This window comes from Ctenocephalides felis, unplaced genomic scaffold (assembly GCF_003426905.1).
Source record: "Ctenocephalides felis isolate EL2017-DRISC unplaced genomic scaffold, ASM342690v1 CF-g0.4_SCAFFOLD_01170, whole genome shotgun sequence".
NCBI lineage: Eukaryota > Metazoa > Arthropoda > Insecta > Siphonaptera > Pulicidae > Ctenocephalides > Ctenocephalides felis.
The window spans coordinates 18,884,331-18,903,129 of NW_020537324.1; the positions used below are offsets into that span (position 1 = coordinate 18,884,331).

The 18,799-nt window shown below is 26.8% G+C and overlaps 1 protein-coding gene across 2 annotated transcripts in view; it reads left to right on the plus strand.

Moving 5' to 3' along the window:
• The window catches only part of LOC113368335, a 148,901-nt gene that overhangs the window by 110,148 nt on the left and 19,954 nt on the right, over positions 1–18,799 (plus strand). For both annotated transcript variants that reach the window (XM_026609883.1, XM_026609884.1), the window contains exons 6-9: positions 5,762–5,848; positions 7,335–7,541; positions 9,752–9,867; positions 14,342–14,487. In XM_026609883.1, the coding sequence (XP_026465668.1) occupies positions 5,762–5,848; positions 7,335–7,541; positions 9,752–9,867; positions 14,342–14,487 (556 nt within the window). The remainder of the gene's footprint in view (positions 1–5,761; positions 5,849–7,334; positions 7,542–9,751; positions 9,868–14,341; positions 14,488–18,799) is intronic.

The window sequence follows — 18,799 nt, forward strand, 5'->3', positions numbered from 1 at the left end:
ATTTTTGTAAGCTTTATTTTCTCATTTTTTTTACTTTATTGTAAATTGTTGAAAAATTTTATTTCCTTAATTGAATATATTAATTTTTTTTATCTAATGTAATACAATTTGTATTACCTTATTTTTTATAAAGTAATAAGATTTTTTTTTCCACCGAACATTTAAATTAAATACTAATTTTGTCCTAATGCTGGTCTCACTTTGTGACATGATTTTATAAATGAGTTCAAATATGTTTCAAATGCAAATATCTGACCTGGAAATCATTACGTTCATCAAGTTTTGTCTTCGATTGACATACTTTACTTGAAACATTGGCAGTAATTTTACACGAAGTGACATCAACTCAAAATATTCTGATTAAAATGAACACGCTCCCATAATTAACAACAAAGCTTCTTAAAGTTATTTTTAGAACTCTGATCTGTTTTACTCGTTGGCATATCATTTGCAAATCATTATGAATCTGATTAATAAAATAACTTATGATGCAGAAAAGTTTATACAGTTTCGTAGGTATAATGCTGCACTAATTAGAACGTCAAATCCTTTGTTTTGCATAAATTGCAAGAACGGTATTAAATTACAGCAGGTTATTATTAAAAATTAAAAAAATAAACTGCTTTTGGTACTGGATTAAATTCTCAACAACGAGCAAAGCCATAGTTCATTGTTCTTTATTTCTCCGTGTTTACATTTTGTTCTGCAAAAAATCATATTGCAGTATAATAAATCGTGAAAACAAAGTTTTTTAAATTAAAATTTCCATACTTATGATTAACTAGAAATATGTAAATACAAATCTGCGATGCTTGGTTTTGAACAAAGCGAATATTTTATTTGAGGAAAAGTGTATATGAAGAACATATTTCCTTTTCTTTTGGGGCTTTTAATAATTTTGCTCTTGACTTTTTTAATTAATTTGAGCTTTTTTATGGCAGTATTATTCTTTTTGTCGGTCAAGTTTATTTGTTTCTTTATGACTTACAGTTTATTTTTTTTATTGAAATAATATTTATATTATGTATTACACAACTTAGTAGATGTTCGTACTGTGGTACCCTTTTTGATCCATGTTTTTTAAAGGTCAATTTCTATTATTTTGAATTGATAAATGAGATTTTTCAGACTTACCATTTAATAGCGCTATAACTTTTTATAATCGTCATTGTTGCAGTGTCAAATGTTGTACTGAAGACTCCGCCAGACAAAAAAGTGTTGAACTTAAATGTCAAAAAGTTTAAAAGTCCCCATTCAAACTATACTATTCCTCTTATAAAAATTACTGCCATTATGGAAATGCAGTTCTTAAGCTCAAGTGATGCACACAAATAGAGTTTTCCTACGCCTTTTCTTAAATTGTATCAAAAAGCGTCTGTCAAATGCATTAAGCATTATGCTCGAGTTAGTTAAGGGATATTATCCAAAGTTGAATTCTGCTCCAGACAGCAAGAATATTCAGTGAATTCAATCAGTGCGAAACGTTATAAAAATTAAAAACTATTTCACAAGGATATGATAATTAGGAAAAAATTAATTTTGCCTACTAGAATTCTCAGAAATAATATATTAAGCATTGAGTTTTTCATTAGAAAATTATTTTAATAATAAAAAATGCAGAAGAACTACTTTCTCTATTTGAAACATAAGTCGAAATTGAATATTTTGTGATAATATCAATTTTGTGTCAAATATAATAATATATCAACCCCAAAACCCCTAAAAAACATTTTGCTAGATAAATTAGAATATTCTCATTGCTATTTTAATACAATATTCAAGTCGATATTTAAAAATTTGCAGGGAAAAACTATATTAAATTACAAAAAGATGCTAATTGATCAATTGTTGTGCGAGATAAAAATGATTAAATTACTAAGATGACTATTACAAATATAGGATTATTGGGAAAAATTAACAGAAATGGATAGACAACCCTTAATAAAAAAAATTAAAGTAAAATTTGAGCTTTTCTATAAACATGAGAAAATTTTATTCCAAATTCAGTGCAAAACATTCACTGACTGAAAGCAGTCAAAAGTAACTCGATTATTTACTAAAATGTCTCAATATAGACATTTGTGAGGGCGGAAATTTAAATTTATAAATATATTAAATCTAGTAGCATGAAATTATAAATATTGCATACTAATTGTACGGAATAATAATCGTAAATGAAAATGGCTAATGTATACTTGTCTACAAAGTCATTGATAATAATTTAAAAAAATATCTTTGATGCATTTTTATTTACGTTCTTTTGTAATTTCGTCTCAATATACTCCTAATTATTAAATTAAAATATAAGTTTGATTTAAATTAAGATTCCTTTACAATAATGATAAGATATGCAAATATCATCATCAAAAAACAAAAAGTAAGGGTGTTTTTACCATCATTTTTATTTGTTCTCGAATTTTATGTAGAAGATTAATGGCCTTTTAAACGTTTTTAAGGCATTTGGTACTTTATTATATTTTTTCCTCTCGCGGTTGAAGTGCGAAATTTCTCTTCGACTTATTTTATAGTGTTGTGTAATCTTCAGCAGAAAAGGAAGGATAAAGCTCATATGCTTGGAATGTTACGTGATTGGACTTGAGAAAAGTTTAATAAGGAATTGGTTTTATCGATCTTGTGCGACGTCACTAAGCCGGATCAACTAGCGTGGTCACTTTTTTTCGTCTGGATTCGCACGAACGTCGAACAAGTCTTTACACCAATTAGTTGATGGTAGTAGCTTGAAAGTTTCAGAAAAATAGTCTTAGAAAAAGTTCGATAATAGATAATACATTTTTACAAAGAATTACGTGACACTTAAATAACGTTTGCTACTTTTAATTGTTTTATAGTTAAATGGTGGTGTTCCAACATGTTATTAACTTGATACTTACCATCATGCACTGTATTTATAGACAGATGCCATAATAGAATACATATATATATATATATATATATATATATTATTCAATTATTTACCTAAATTATTCACGAGTAATCCATAATCAATGATAATAAATCATATTTTAAGTCTTTATCATAATATTTATAATAAGTAATAATTGTAACGTTATTTTAAAGTACATTTAGAAACCGGCAGTATAGTAGAACAATTTTAATATGAAAAATTCAAAAGTAACAAAACAAACAGAAAATATAATATTTGTCAAAGAAGTTCTTCATTATAAAGTTTGATCAATCTCCAATCAAACGTAGATTATTTATGTGTATTATTCAAATTTTCATCAACTTGTACTGTTGTAAATGGTGTAGTAAAATGTTATTAAGAAATAAGAAATAAAGTTTGAAAAATAAAATTATAATACCCCCGTCCATTTTTATCCATGTAATTGTTCTTGGGGTGAAATAATATTGAAGTACCTGATATAATATATTTGATCGAACTGACTTAAGTGATTAGATGAATTAAAATTGATTTTTATAACACTTTTTGATAATGATCTATTGAACAATTAATATTAAATAAAACAAATTAACTTTAAAAAAATGGTCAAATCTAGAGCTATAAAACAAAAAAATTATTCGTACATTTCTTAGTAATATACGTATATAATATATATTATATATTATCAAGTTATATGTATACCTGATATTTATATGGTAGCCAAATCGTCAAATTAAAAAGAAAAATACGGACAATTATTAGTTTATATATGTTTTGATACTTCATGTGTGTCATCATTATCTTATATATAAAAATGGATTGCAAAATGTGTTGGTAAGCGCATAACTCAACAACGCCTAGACCAATTTGGCCAATTCTTTTTTTTAAATGTTCGTTGATGTCCAAGGATGGTTCTTACGGCGAGAAAAAATCGAATAATTGCCGGAAAACCCTAAAAACAGCCATTTTCTTTTTCACATACAAACGTTTTCTAACTAAAACGTAGAATCACTTAACGTTTCATATATCATTTTATTCGTAATTTTAATCTGCATCTTTCGTCCGCACAAAATTTTTTCGTATCTTTTACAATTTGGATTGTAGTAAGTAATTTGTGTGAATATTCAATAGTTTACAGTTCACACTATTCGATATTTCTCTAAAGAAAACAAAGTATAATACATCGTTAGAAAGGTTTCAAAATTCTTAGATTTTTTCTCATATTTCGCAACTTCGAATTCCTAACGGTGTGGCCTACAAGCGAGTTGCAGTAGTAAAATTCAAGGAAAACTAGAAAATCTCGAGAAAATTATATGAACACACTTAACAATTTATATATCATTTTATTCGTAATTTAATTCTGCATCTTTTATCCAAATAGAATGTTTTCATTTCTTTTAAGGTTTAGTCTGGAGTATGGAATTTGTGTGAATATTCAATTGTTCAAATGCAAAGTACGGTTAGGTTTGAGCAATAAGCCACACTGTTCGATATTTATCTAAAAAAAACATATAAATTGTTAGATGGAACTCCAAGTCACAAGGGCAGACAATAAACTTATTTTATTTATTTATTTACTAATTTATTTATTTAATTAATTTTAATTTAATTAATTTTATAAATAAATCATTTATTATACACCAATCGGCTATATACAGTTAATTATTTACAGTTATTTTGCGAAATTTACTTAAAAAATGCACGTTTTAGTCATAGCCTAATATACTATTAACTATATGTGGCTTACTCGAGAGTTAGAAGTACAAACAATTTAATTATTTATGCACCTACAGGTCTGACAAAAAATATTGTATATCCCGTTAATTGATATATTAAAAATAAATTTGTTCTGAAAAATGTTGTGTAAAATTATTTATATACAATATTAATAATCATATTTCGATATTTATCTGTTTGATATATGTTATATGTTGTGATGTAGCTGATTTGGTTTTTACTGTATAATTGGAATTTAAGTGTAGAAATTGTACATACATTTCGGTATAGATTGTAGTGTAAAAACATTAATGATTATTTTAACTAAACGGTAAATACCAGTATAGGTTTTTAAAAAATTTGAGTTTTTAGGCATGGGTACAGGACAACGTCTGTTGGGTCAGCTAGTTTGAAATAAAATCACAAAAATTATATACTGATAGAAAAATAGATTTTTATTTAAATTTTGAAAACATTTTCATACCATACCAGGACCAACTTTAATTAATATTAAAATACTAAATCATAACGAAATTTATAAAATAAAAATAATATCTAAAATTGTACTATAAAATAATTATATTCTGTCCATTATTTTTTAAAATGTAGTTTGCGTTGGCAAATAAAGAATTTTCAATCTCAATTTATTTTTTCAATTCTACGAATTATTCTGGCTGCTATAAATATATATTAAATATAATTCAGCGTCTAAAAATCAATCCTGATATATATAAATATATATATATATATATATATATATAAAATATGATTTATGGAAGGTATAATATTTTTACTATGTTATATATTTCATTGCATTATTATTATGTTCTAGATCAACAAAAAATGATTATTTTATAGTTACGGCGCGATCTGATTCGCCATCATTCATTTTATTCTCATGTTTCTTATAAAGTGATTTATGATCCACACGTGTGATACAATGTTATAGTATGGAATGTTTTTCTGTTACATATCTATAATCTATTTGGAAAAGATTACATGAAATGCACCATAATGGTTTATTGATTTAATGAAATTTTATGGCCATACTGTAGCGATATGTGTTATGGCCTCTATTACATTTTTACGCAAGCTATATTTTTATTATTTTTATAAATTTTAAAAGATGATTTTTTGTTTTAGGTCCGATCCAGAAGCCTTACTCACTTAGACAGCTTGGATCCTGCAATGTTGGTTAAACAGGCTTCGACAACTGGTGGAACACCTAAGGTTTGTTACAATAATATGAGATATTTGACAATAATAGTATAGAGATATATATTATAAAAATAACTACGATAATAGTATGGGAAGATTATACATTACTAAATTAACTCTCCATAGAATGTTATAGAAATAGCAAAGATTCTAAATTGATTTTTTTTTGCATAAAGTCGCGTTTTAATATCTCCTGAACATTTTGGCATACCTGAATATCCTCGGAATGAAAAGTTTCAATTATAATTTGTGAATGTTATTCAATTTACGCAACATTATTACAAATATTGTACTTTTCTAAAATCAAACTTGTGTTTTTATTTTTCTAGTCCCTTATATCGATGTGGTCCCAAATTAAGCTACTCCGAATAATCTTGGCTCAATAGTAATCCTAGTAATACTTTGATGGTTTGAGAATTTCATTAGCTTGACTGAGGTGATCTTGGGTTTTGTATTATTAATTAGTTTTGACTAGATAATACCCCGATACATGAGTTTAATTGTATACATGTCTATATATTTACTTCTACGTCGAATAATTCAATTCGCAATGTAACAGAAGTCTATTTGCACAGAACCCTGAAAAGCATGAGTATCTACATGCGGTTTTAATATAACCTTTAGTTATTTGTTTTTATTATTTGACTTGCTTTATGAATATTATATTTGTAGATGCTGAATGCAAATATCTGCACTAGAGTTATGTATATTACTAATTTTAGTGATATGAAATATAGTTTATTTATTTATTCTATTTATTTATATATAGATATGGTATAATCCATAATGAATATTATTTCAGGTTGTTCATAATCTGTAATTAAAGCAAAGTTAAAGTAAATTATAAATCAAATTCTATAGTATACATTACTTCAAACTCTATTCAATGTTCTCCAGTCAAGCCTAAATTTTATGCACAAAATTCAAATTTTTACTGAATTATACTTGTAAAAATAGCATTGATTATGTACTATAATAATACTAATATTATGAAGCGACAATGTTTGATGAAAAGAAACAATGATCACATAATAGTAATAAAATAAAAAAATATTAACGCAACAATATTGTTGCATAGGAGATCAAATGGTCAGTTAATCAAATTATATATCGTATATTTTTAGTGCTTAATTTGTTTTTTATTCGATACTTGTTCAAACTGAGTTTGATACTCCTGAAACTACCAGTTTTATGGCTTTTTCACAATTTGTACACAAATATTACGTGATCTAGTCATTAAATAATCTACAATACATGAGTATTGAATTTTAATTTGATCATATAAAAATACACACAAATAGAGGGGAAAAAATTCCCCTATCTTAATTTAAATTCTGAAGGAATCTACCGATAGCGCCTTCGTAAGAATCAAAGTGATAGCTGGTTATATATCTTTTTACCCGCGGACCTTTTAGCCCCGCTCTACCTTCTATCTTACGTGTCTATATATCTCTGCAATGGTAAATTTATAAAATGCATTTCTTTTTTTCCCATTCAGTTAAACGGCGACACGGCATTGAAAGATAGCCGTTCGGAGCCGGATTGCGCAGCGGGTCTGAACGAGCAGCGACTGTTGTACGTGCCGGATAGTAGCGGCTGTCACAGCCGAACGTCCCCTGATCGAAGCGGCGGACTGCCAGCATCTCCCGCTGGTAATTACTACCAGCCACCCAGCCAGCGCAGGCAGAAACTCGCCAGAAGCCAGGTCAGAGATAGTAGAATGAAATTGGTTTTATTGACTGGTACAAAGAATGCGATCTTAGAGATAGATATTAAACTGTTAAGAAACTGCGGTTTAGTTGGAATTGCACGTTTTCAATTATTGGTTTAAGATGCATCTACAAATTTAAAAACTTGTATTTGAGCGTTTTGAAGTTGCGCTAAAATTTACTAAATTCACATATTACCTATTGGCAAAATCTAGAAGTTGATTCAAAACATTTTGATACGGGTTTTAGATAATATGTTTTAATATTGTTACATACACTGGTATTAGTAAATTTTTTATAAAAATGTAAAATTAAGTTTGATCATGAAAAGTATAGATTCCCATGTGAATTTAATAGAATAAGGTTTGATTCAATTACAAATTGCTATAAGATTTTGAATATATAATTGTTTAGTTGTAATTATTACGAGCACGCATGAAGGCATAGTAGAAGTAATATAGGCACTATAGAAGTATTCCTTAAATTTCAATAATTTTTCCATTTGATGTTATTTCAGATTACATTCCAAAACACATTTTTATAAAAAATGTGTCAAATTAAGTTTGATCAAGAAATTCCCCATTTGATTTGATGAAATAAGGTTTAATACAATTACAAATTATTATAAGAATTTAAATATATTATGAGCATCATTTTTACACATTTGAAAGCCATTTAGCTGATACAAAGAATACTAAAAGCTATTGTTTTTTTAGTTTTCTCTCAAATATAATTATTATGTGAAGTTGTGACAACTATACACGTAGAGGTATGACTATCTACCATAAAGATAGGATTTTCTTACATAATATTCTGTATTTATAACAATTTATGTTATTCCATTCGATTACATTCCAAAACTCAATTACTTTGAAATAAAATAACGAATAGGCTTTCAAGGAGCTTTCTCTCTGCACATTCGGCAAATACTTACCTAAGATCCATGAAATACGTAATTAAATGTCTTATCTCAGGGGTAGCACACAATTAATATTCACAAGTATTTCGATATATGAAACATATTCAAATGGTTATAACATAATCGTAGTAATAAATATATTTAATAATCTGGGTTTTTCAAATTTATCTAGGTACACTAGTACTGGGTGTAGTAATAATCAACAATTTCGATATAATTAAAACTAATTTCATAACATAATTGAACAATACAATAAAAACATTAAACATAGATTAAAATGGTAAATTAAATTTGAAAATATTTTAATAAATTTATAGTATGACAAAATCATATTTTATACGATAACCAATTCGTGTTATAAAGGGTTCGCCATCTAACTTTTGCAGCCATTTTGAATCTTTAGCATCCATTTTCATTTTTTGGCATCCATTTTGATTCTTTAGCAACCATTTAAAAGTTAGGCTGCCATTTGCATTTCTCTTACAAACCAAAACTATTATTTCAAATTTTAAAAAATCAGTAGTTTTTTTATAGAATTTTCAAAAGAAAAAGTTATTTGGCGGACCCTATACAATACATTTACATCTTTTGAATATTAAAACATATTATTAAAATTTTTTTTTGATTTATACCTGTAAAAATCGTAATGATTATGTACTAGAATAATGCTCGATGAAAAAAACAACGAATAGTAATAATACAAAAAAATATTAACACAAAAATATGATTGTACAGATCAAATGGTCAGTTAATCAAATTACATATCATATATTTTTAGGGCTTAATTTATTTTTTATGCGATACTTGTTTAAGTATCGAAGAGTATCAAACTGAGTTTTGTAACTATTAACTTTTGTAAATATTTATCTTGTAACAAATGTTAAATGGCGTTGGTTTTAAGATAAATATAGAAGACTGGAGTTATAGGTAATTGTTTACAATTTTGAAACACTTTAACTTACTTTAAATTACAGAATACTCAAAATTAATTCACAACTTTAATAATCGATACAAATAAAGATGGATTAAAAATGGTAATAATATAAATATTAAATAGAATTAATAATTAGTTGGAGAATATCATAACTAAGATTGACAGTTATGAAATGACTGTTATACTGGTGTTAATAAAAGTTTCTGGCCATTGATATGCAGACCAAAATGCCTAAATATTCAAAATTTATTTTAATATTTAATTTTTATATTTGGTTCTTCGCCCCTGTAAAATCTTATGATCGCATTTTACACTGATTAACACACTCAATTCGATTTCAATTACTCCCTCAGGTATCCAGCTCCGAGTACTTCACAGTGTCGTTCGAAGTGGGCGACTTTGGATCCACCGTCGGCCTGAATCAATCCCGCGAAGAGTTCGTGCCGGCCGTCAAAGGAGTCACGTTATTGTGAGTATTTCGGTATCTTATTGTATCAATTATATTGGGTCCTCTTTCTGGCCATTATCGCTCTCGAATTGCCCGAAACAGAAGTGTCCTTCGATCAAATGAAGGGCGCGCATACCGTTTTATCAAAGGATATATCGCTCAAAGAGATTTTTTACTAAACGCGCATGTATCAGAATTCTTTAAACACGGCTGACTGAATGTAAAAGTAACTTTTTATGCTGTGCAGTGTGTTTGACATTCATTATATTACTGCTATCAGTATATTTAATGGTTTTGCCTTAATTTAAAAACGTATTTTATTTATTTTTCTAATAGATTTTATAAATCATTAATCACTATCATTACCAAATGAGTCTTAAATATTAGGTTGTCAAATATTTGCTCTTGGTTACATACAAAAAGGCGGAAAAGAGATATTTGACAACCTAATATTACTATTTGACTCCAAAAAATTTAAATTAAATTTATCATTTCTCATGATATTCTAACTTGAACATATTTAGAGTCAACATGATATTTTTGTGCTTCTTGATGTTCTGAATATCAAGTTCTCAGAAATTAGGACTAGGATAATGATTTTGATCATAGATCACACTCGTGTTTTTTTTTTCAATGACTACTGAATGAAGAAAATTTTATAAAATAGTTTTACAATACTACCTTATATTAGACATCATTATTGCCTTAGTATTTTGTAGTTTAAAGCAGTAAATTCGTTTAGAATTAGTTACATGAAATGCCATTATATTTTGTCCCATCACATCTTAATTAGAATTACAAAAAATTACATTTTAATCAGCCTGATGTTACCTTACCTTAATTATTGAATTTTGAATAGAAATTTGTAAACAAAGAAAATTTTTGAGATTCTTAGAAAATTTACAAATCGATGAATCAGTCTGTCAATCAGTCTGGTCTTTTAAACTATAAAAATGAAAGATATTAAAAGATTAGTTGCACTTCAATGTTGATTGCATATTAGTAAGGCTTAGTTTTTTTCAGCAATTTTAAAAAAAAATTGGAAAATTTTTAAACCGATGACAATCAGTCTTAATCTGATGTATTAATAATTTTCGATGCAATACATTCCGTAATAAATGTGGTGCTTCCTTACTTTTTTATTAGATTCCTTACTTTTTTATTAAATTCTAACAAGCTCAGTAATAAACCATTTTCTCCATTTCAAATCAAGAACAATTTTCTATAAAATAATTAATCTTCTAACTTGCTAATGAAGTGTAGGAAAGTTTTAATCGCAAGAAAAATGGTAAATGTATTGGATAATGAAGATTTATACTCCGACTTTCATTTACTCAGTACAGCTAAAAAATGAATAATATTGAAAGTATATCTTTATTTTTTATATAAATTATTTGCTAATTACGCATAAATAGAGTTTAATTTCATCACAGCTTATATTCTCATTGACGTTGATTAGATAAAATTTTATTTATGTATTCTGGCAAATTTGCTTATTTCTATATATAGATATTTATTAATATCTATCTATATTACTGTCGGCACCTCATGTATCATTTCCATGCATATATTTATTCTTAATTACACATCGATGTCTGCAAGTATGGATATTAGTTCTACGCTCTGGCAATTTATGCTCTGCATACAAGGACCATTTTAATCAATTATTCATCATAAATTTTACATATATAATGGAAAGTCATATATTACATCAATCTAAACGTTCCAGTGATGAAATTAATTGAACTCTGTGAATAATTTTGACTGAATTGTAGATGAAATATATACAGTCTATCGAAATTTTCCGCAACAAATCTGAACATATGTACATTACTAATGGTTTATTTACTTACAGAAGCTTTCAGTCAAATTAGCTTAGTATGATGGAATTTGTTTGCATAATAAGTAATAAATCATACTATAATAGTTTACTGATAAAATTGATATTCGTTATCGTAGCAAGTACATTAAAGAGTAACATATTATAATTATTGAACTGGACATAAACGGTGAGCCCCTAAAAGCTCTTTAGAAATCGTATTGAAAATTATATTTTAAGATACATTCCCAAATTCAGGAAAAAATGGTTTCTGTTTATTTTTAGAAAGATACATATATCATACAATTTAATAGAATCCTATTTATTAGAAACTACCTTGCAGAATCGATATATATATATGGCAAAACGTCAACAATAAACTTTCGTAGATAGTTGTAAGTAAGATACAAATTGTAACACATTTTTGTTGTAAATCAGTTTGTTTCATTGATATTTTAACTTGAGGTAAATGATTTTATTAAATATTTAATTAATTTCCTTTTAAATGAAGTAATGTAATCTATAGTCTAAAACTTTGATAGTAAATTTATTTCAAATACTTCTTGACTTTTCTTCATTTTTTGTCAATTTTTGTTGTCACTTGTAAACTCATGTTGTTCAACTTTGCTTCTGCTTGATTTTTTATTGTTTAAAAAATAGTGATTTGGTTCAAACTTCAATTTTTGCAATTGATTATCCAATATTGTTATTTTTATTAAAATAACATATAATAGTGATACAATGTAAATGAATTTTAAACTAAAATTTTCCATCCTTTACCTACGTCATTCGAATGCCATAACGCTAAGTAAAACCAAAGTCGTAAAACAACTTAGGAAGTGCTGAATGAGAGTTCGGAAAGGTAAAGGGATTTTATAGTGATGTTATTTTATGGTGATACATTTTGGGTTAACTTTTATATCTGGGATTTTTCAAAATTGATCCAAATCTGCGATTTAGGGTTATAAGAAGCTTAGGAACATATTCGACTCTTGAATGGGTAATGTTATCTTAAGGTTGTGACCTGATTCTTCCTTAATGCTACAAATGAATTAATAGTGTATTTTATTATATGACAAGTCAAATTATAATTTAAACAAATTGTAGTAAAAGTTATTTTTACACTTTCGTTATCATGTGTGCAGAGTGGTGAGTATGTCATATAATAAACGACTGAACTTTCCACTGTTTTTGTGAGCTATTCAACTCTTAAAGTTTTCAATATAAAACGTGACTTGCGCTGATTTTGCCATTTTTCACGTAGTATTTATTATTATCTACGTCAGCAGTTGTATTCACTAGATATATTTATTTGCTTGGGATAGAATGGCTATCTTCTTCATACATTGTGTGGGGAATAAAAATTTTATCTAAAGGCTTAAATGTTATATACCTATATATACATATATACGTGTGTGTGTGTTTTCTCTGAATAGCCACTCTAAAATGGATATCAAAAATTCTATTTCTGAACCAGTTACATTCAAGAAAAGTCGCCAAGAAAAGTGATACTACTCAAAAAATTTCGAATTTCATTATAATTATAATTTGATTAAATTTGAATCATAAAAATTATCATAAATTAAATTTTTAAAATTAAGAAACGAGCTTCTAGGCTCTTGTATGATATAAAGCATAAATTGCACATAATTAAATTTAAAATTTGTTCTAAAGTAGCAATTTGCATTTAAGGCAAAATTTTAGGTTCTTGTTTTACTCTACTGCACAATTAAACTTTTTTTATTTTTTTCTTATAATTATGAATGTTGTGGTAAGGGCAGTATGTTAAAAATTTGAAATATAAAATTTAAAAACATTTTCAAAACCAAAAAATAATGAAAAATTTTTGAAATGAAGTCAATGTTTCGTAGTAGTAATAATCAATGTTATGAGAAAATTTTTATTCTTCATTATTCACAGATTATATGAAAATTGATTTTAATAACATTAATTGTTAATTTCTTTCCAATATGAAGTATTTTTCAAAAATTTTAATATCTAACTATGGATATATCGTAAAGATGGTATGTCAATCAAAAATTTCAAGAAATATGACAGCACACCATCGCAGTCTCCAATTTTATAATCTATAACGACTTGATAATAATTTAAGTAGAGGAAGTAGAGTAAAGATAGTAGTAGTATCTACTTATATATAAAAAAATTAGAATTATTATCTAAACGAATAAACTAATAATAAGGCCAATTTCAAATGCATCAATATGAGAAGACACAAAAAATGTAGCTTCATGACCCACCTTAACCTTAATTAGAAAATCATTTACTAGAGAGATTTCAATTTTTTTATAATAATATCCACTTTATTATATCTCATTTATATCATATCATTATTTTATCTATCCTTATTATTAGATATTTCACTCTCTTTATTATCATAATACCTTGTAAAATTATATTTTTAATGGCTCATTTATATCAGTTAAAAAAACTTTGAAAGGTTTTAAATGAAATAATGTAATCTAATCATCTAAAACTTTGATAGTATCAGCTGTAAATTTATTTCAAACCTTTCTTAGATTTTTGTTTATTTTTTGTAAAGTTTTGTTGTTACCTGTAAATGGTTATTGTTTAACTTTGCTTTTGCTATATTGAAGCAATATCATTTATTAAACAACTATAAAATAATAAAGACACTATTTTATCCCAATTTTTCAGTGATTCATTATCCTTGGCCTGCGAGAGGTACAGTATCGACCTGAACCAATGTGTGGTGTTAGAAGGTCCCGTATCAGCAGCGTCTTATTCGCTTCCATTCAACACTGATACTGATTGGCTGGCAGGAAAACATCTTAGGATAGTTCGTAAGTAGAACCAATTTGCATTTCTCTTTGTACAGTATTAGTTCAGAAAATCGACTAGAAACATCGTTTACTCAACTATGCATAGTATGCTAGTATAGTATTTTGTGGTGGTGGTACTACGATGCGGTTTATTGATTTGATGTTATGCGAAATTGCCAAATATGAATTGGAAATATCGTAGATGGTTTGTGTGAAATTTGTTTTGACAGTATTATATTCCACATATGTTTTAAGATCTAGATATGAATACCAGAAATTTAAAAATTATTATTATTTTTCTTCTGTATTCATAAGAAATTTTTTTTCAACAATTTTAACCGCTGTGATACTGATTATATTTATGATATGATATTTTTTTAATTAATATTTTAATTTACTTATCGAATAGGTAATATTACAAAAAATAGACATAATACTATATTACAAAGTGCGAATAAAAGTCAATACAAAGCAGCACACTAACGACAATAGGCTTGATGCACGAAAATTTCTTTATATTTATTTGAATTATTACATAAAATTTTAATTTTAGGGTAGATAGACATGGGATACAAATGAACTATATCATAACCCACAATACGTATCAAACAAACAACAATTGATCTAGGTTCAGTTGAAATCGCAATTAATTCCTAATTATAAAAAAATATTTTTTAGCTATTTTGCTACAATTAGACATCTATTCCTTTTCATCTAACCTATAGGGTAAACCATAGACAAACAGATACAATGTTCTGTTCTCATAGTTTAAGGAATTTTACAAAATAATAGCTAAATTATTTAACCACCTCGAAATAAAAGTTGATAAGGACATTTTTCACAAAAAATTACACCGCATATCACTTTAATTTGATCCTTTGTGAAGCAGAGTTGGAATAACTATCAATTCAATTTATTTTTTGTAAAATTGTTTTTTCAACTGAATTTACTTTTTTATTTACTATTCTTTACTGCTTACACTTTTGTCAGTGCAATGTTTAGTCGGGCCTTTTTACCCCTTCCACATGTAAGCTCTTATAGAGATTATATTATAAAACTTTGAATCTAACTTTGAAATAAGAATACTTTCTATAAAACACTTGAATAATATGTTTCAAAAATTATAGTCAGATATCACAAATTAAATAAAAGAGCTCAAAACGAAACAAAATATTTTTGTTGCGAATATTGGTACATAGCCATTTATCTCCTGATAGTTTTTATGAATTAAGATAATGGCTGGTTATACATCATTTGCCTTCTACTTCAAAATAGTACTATCAAAAAATTCTATACTTCAATTGTTTTTTGAGATATTGGTGGTGGGTCGTTTTACCCGCAGAGCTTTAAGCTCTGCTCTTGCTCTACTCTATTTGGTAAACAAATACTGCAATGTTACTGTATATTTTCATATCTCGATTGTATGATTTCCTTAATATAACTTTAAATACATATAGCTTCTAGTTACTTCCGCGTCATAGAATTTTTGTTCTGTTTAGTTTACTATAAAAAGCCGGAAAATAATATTAAAATTTTCGCAAGGCAAAGAACAGAGGCGCGTCCGCCCATAATCATGTTCATAGGATGATTCTTTGGCCTTTTCGCTTTGCGTTTCAAAATATTCGTGCGTGTTTATTTTTAGCCACGTTTTATTTGGCGTGCTTAACAAGTTTTTTATTAAAAAGTTTCATTGCTTGGGGGAGAGTTCGTGCATTATTCGAAAACGAAGTACTAGCGAACTTGGCACATTTATTCTTAATCAATCAAAATATTAGAAAAATGTTCATTAATTGTGATTTATGATCATTTTACTTTATCGTGCATTATAACATTGAAGTTTATTTTTAAAATTACGTCAAGTATTTACGTAAGAATTAAATAATGTATTGGCTTATTTAAATATTTATTATTTGATTATAGACTAACGTAATAAATGTACGCATGTACATAAACAAAAACCATTACGAAATTTGTGTGAAAATCACATTTGCCAAAAAATAATATTAAAAAAAATTAAAACTCGTAGTAAATAATTTTTTAAAATGAAATATGACCAATGTCATTATCAACATGTTTAATAATTTTATCAATATTGAATTTATTAATTATAGAAATATAATTACATTTATGAATTAATTATAATAAATGCTTCACATTCGTTAAATTTGGTAGGTGATAATAAATATTTCTATCATGTTTTTTTTAATTTCCTGAGTGAATTTAAGTCTGGTGTAATATTAATAAACAAAATCATATCATACGCTTTTTCATATTATTCATTAACTATTATGATAAGAAAATCATAACAAACATGAAAACATAACCATAATAAAAATTAAAAACTTATTAGTGAAATTGAAATTGTACCGCTTATAAGCGCATATTTTTTTTTCCAACATTTTTCAAAATTATCCACACATTATTTCACAATGTAATATATTACTTGGGTTATTTGTAAGAGGTGATGTTATTATTATACAAGAAATTCTTTTCCTTTTTAAATAACTTGATTCCTCACGTCCTAAATAAAACTAATATCGTTTCATCAGATCAACTCGGCTGACGCCCACGTAACTTTCCCTGAGCATTTGTGAAAAGGTTCTTCGTAGTACTCTCAGACGTCTGCGGGTTATATTGGGCACGGAAAGCGAAGACGAAAATACTATGTTAGACTTAGGGCTAGTAAATAGTCTGAGATTTTTGGAAAATATTTGAAAAAAAACAATATAGTTCTGAATTTAGAAAATTCATTAATCGTTAGGTTTTGCATTACGAATTTTGTATTTTAATACATTTTATCACATTATTATTGAAAATTGATCTAATTGTTCTATAATAATAATTTGATATATTTATCTTCACTTCACAAAACGATGTGAAATAATACGTAGAAGTGCTTAAACAAACTTTAGTCTGAAACTCAACGAATTTTTCTTTCATCTTGTCTTGAATATTACTTTCATATATTATTTACCTAATTATTCTTATAATATTAATTGTTAGTTAGAAATATTTACAGAATTTTATTTAATCTTTTTTTCAGTATTTGATTTAATGGATGTTAGTATTTATTTAAATAGTGTATTTATATTTAATTTGATATTTATTAGTATGCGTTTATTTGTATAGCATTTATATTAAGTTTGTTCAGTTTTATTGTTTACATTAATGAAAATTTACAAGACTCAAATGTGTCAAATTTAAGCGATAAATATTATCTAATAGCCAACAAACTTTTTGGTGTCGTATGCCTCTTGCAATAATTTTTGCTTTGGTATAGATACTCTCTTACCTAATATTTATATTTTGCATATTTTTAACTGTACTGAAGATTAGTATATATTTATCAATGATTTATTATTTTGAATAAGAAGAATGAATCCGATGTTCTAATATCAGATTACCAACATATCGTAAATTTCCATTTTGTGAGGCACTTTTTTTTTTAATGTTGTAAATCTTTTGAAGTTAATGTTGATCACTTTGGGAATCTCTGATCAAACTGTTACTATAATGCACAATGTCGTTTATTTTACTCGGAATATTCAAATAATTCGAACCTTGGGGATAGATTATCCCTTATCCCCTAAGAAGGTATCTAGCCCTCCCATTACAATGTGACCAGATAACGATCATAAGACCGGGCTATTACACGTATTTGCGGCCAAGGTTGATAAAATGAATCCTTTTAGGTCCGAATGTTCTTCATTATCCGTACTTAAAGTGTAATAGCATCCGCTGGTAAACAAGTTTTTACTTTAATGACCACATAAATCATGCAAGACATCAAACTAAAATTGCCTCTGCCGAACTACTGTTTTTATTATGATTCTACGTTCTAAGTTTTACGTGTGACGTGATAGTTTCAGCAAATTAGATACATTAGGAAATTTGTGACCTATATATCATAATTACAGGGAACACCATTGTTGATATATGAAGATATAATATATTCTCTATTGAATTGAATTTGGTATGCTTCACAACTGATATTAACTATTTGGTAAACAATGTTATTTGGTAGACTATATTTCTCAATATATAACAATTTTAGAGATATGTAACTAAAGTTTTTAATAGATAAACTTTCAACAAAATTTCTTCTATTAATAAAATATTTTGAGATAAAATAATACTAAAACAATTATTAAGCTCGAAACTCATATAAATGCAACTCTTGTGTTAAAAATTAAATTCCACCTTTTTTATTTTTTTCCATTGAACCTAATACAAAATAAAAAATTATTCTTTACCTCTGTCACAGATTTTAATACTTTGCCTTGGCTTCTTAATCCTTAGAGATTTATAGTATTCTACAGCATGATTTACTCTT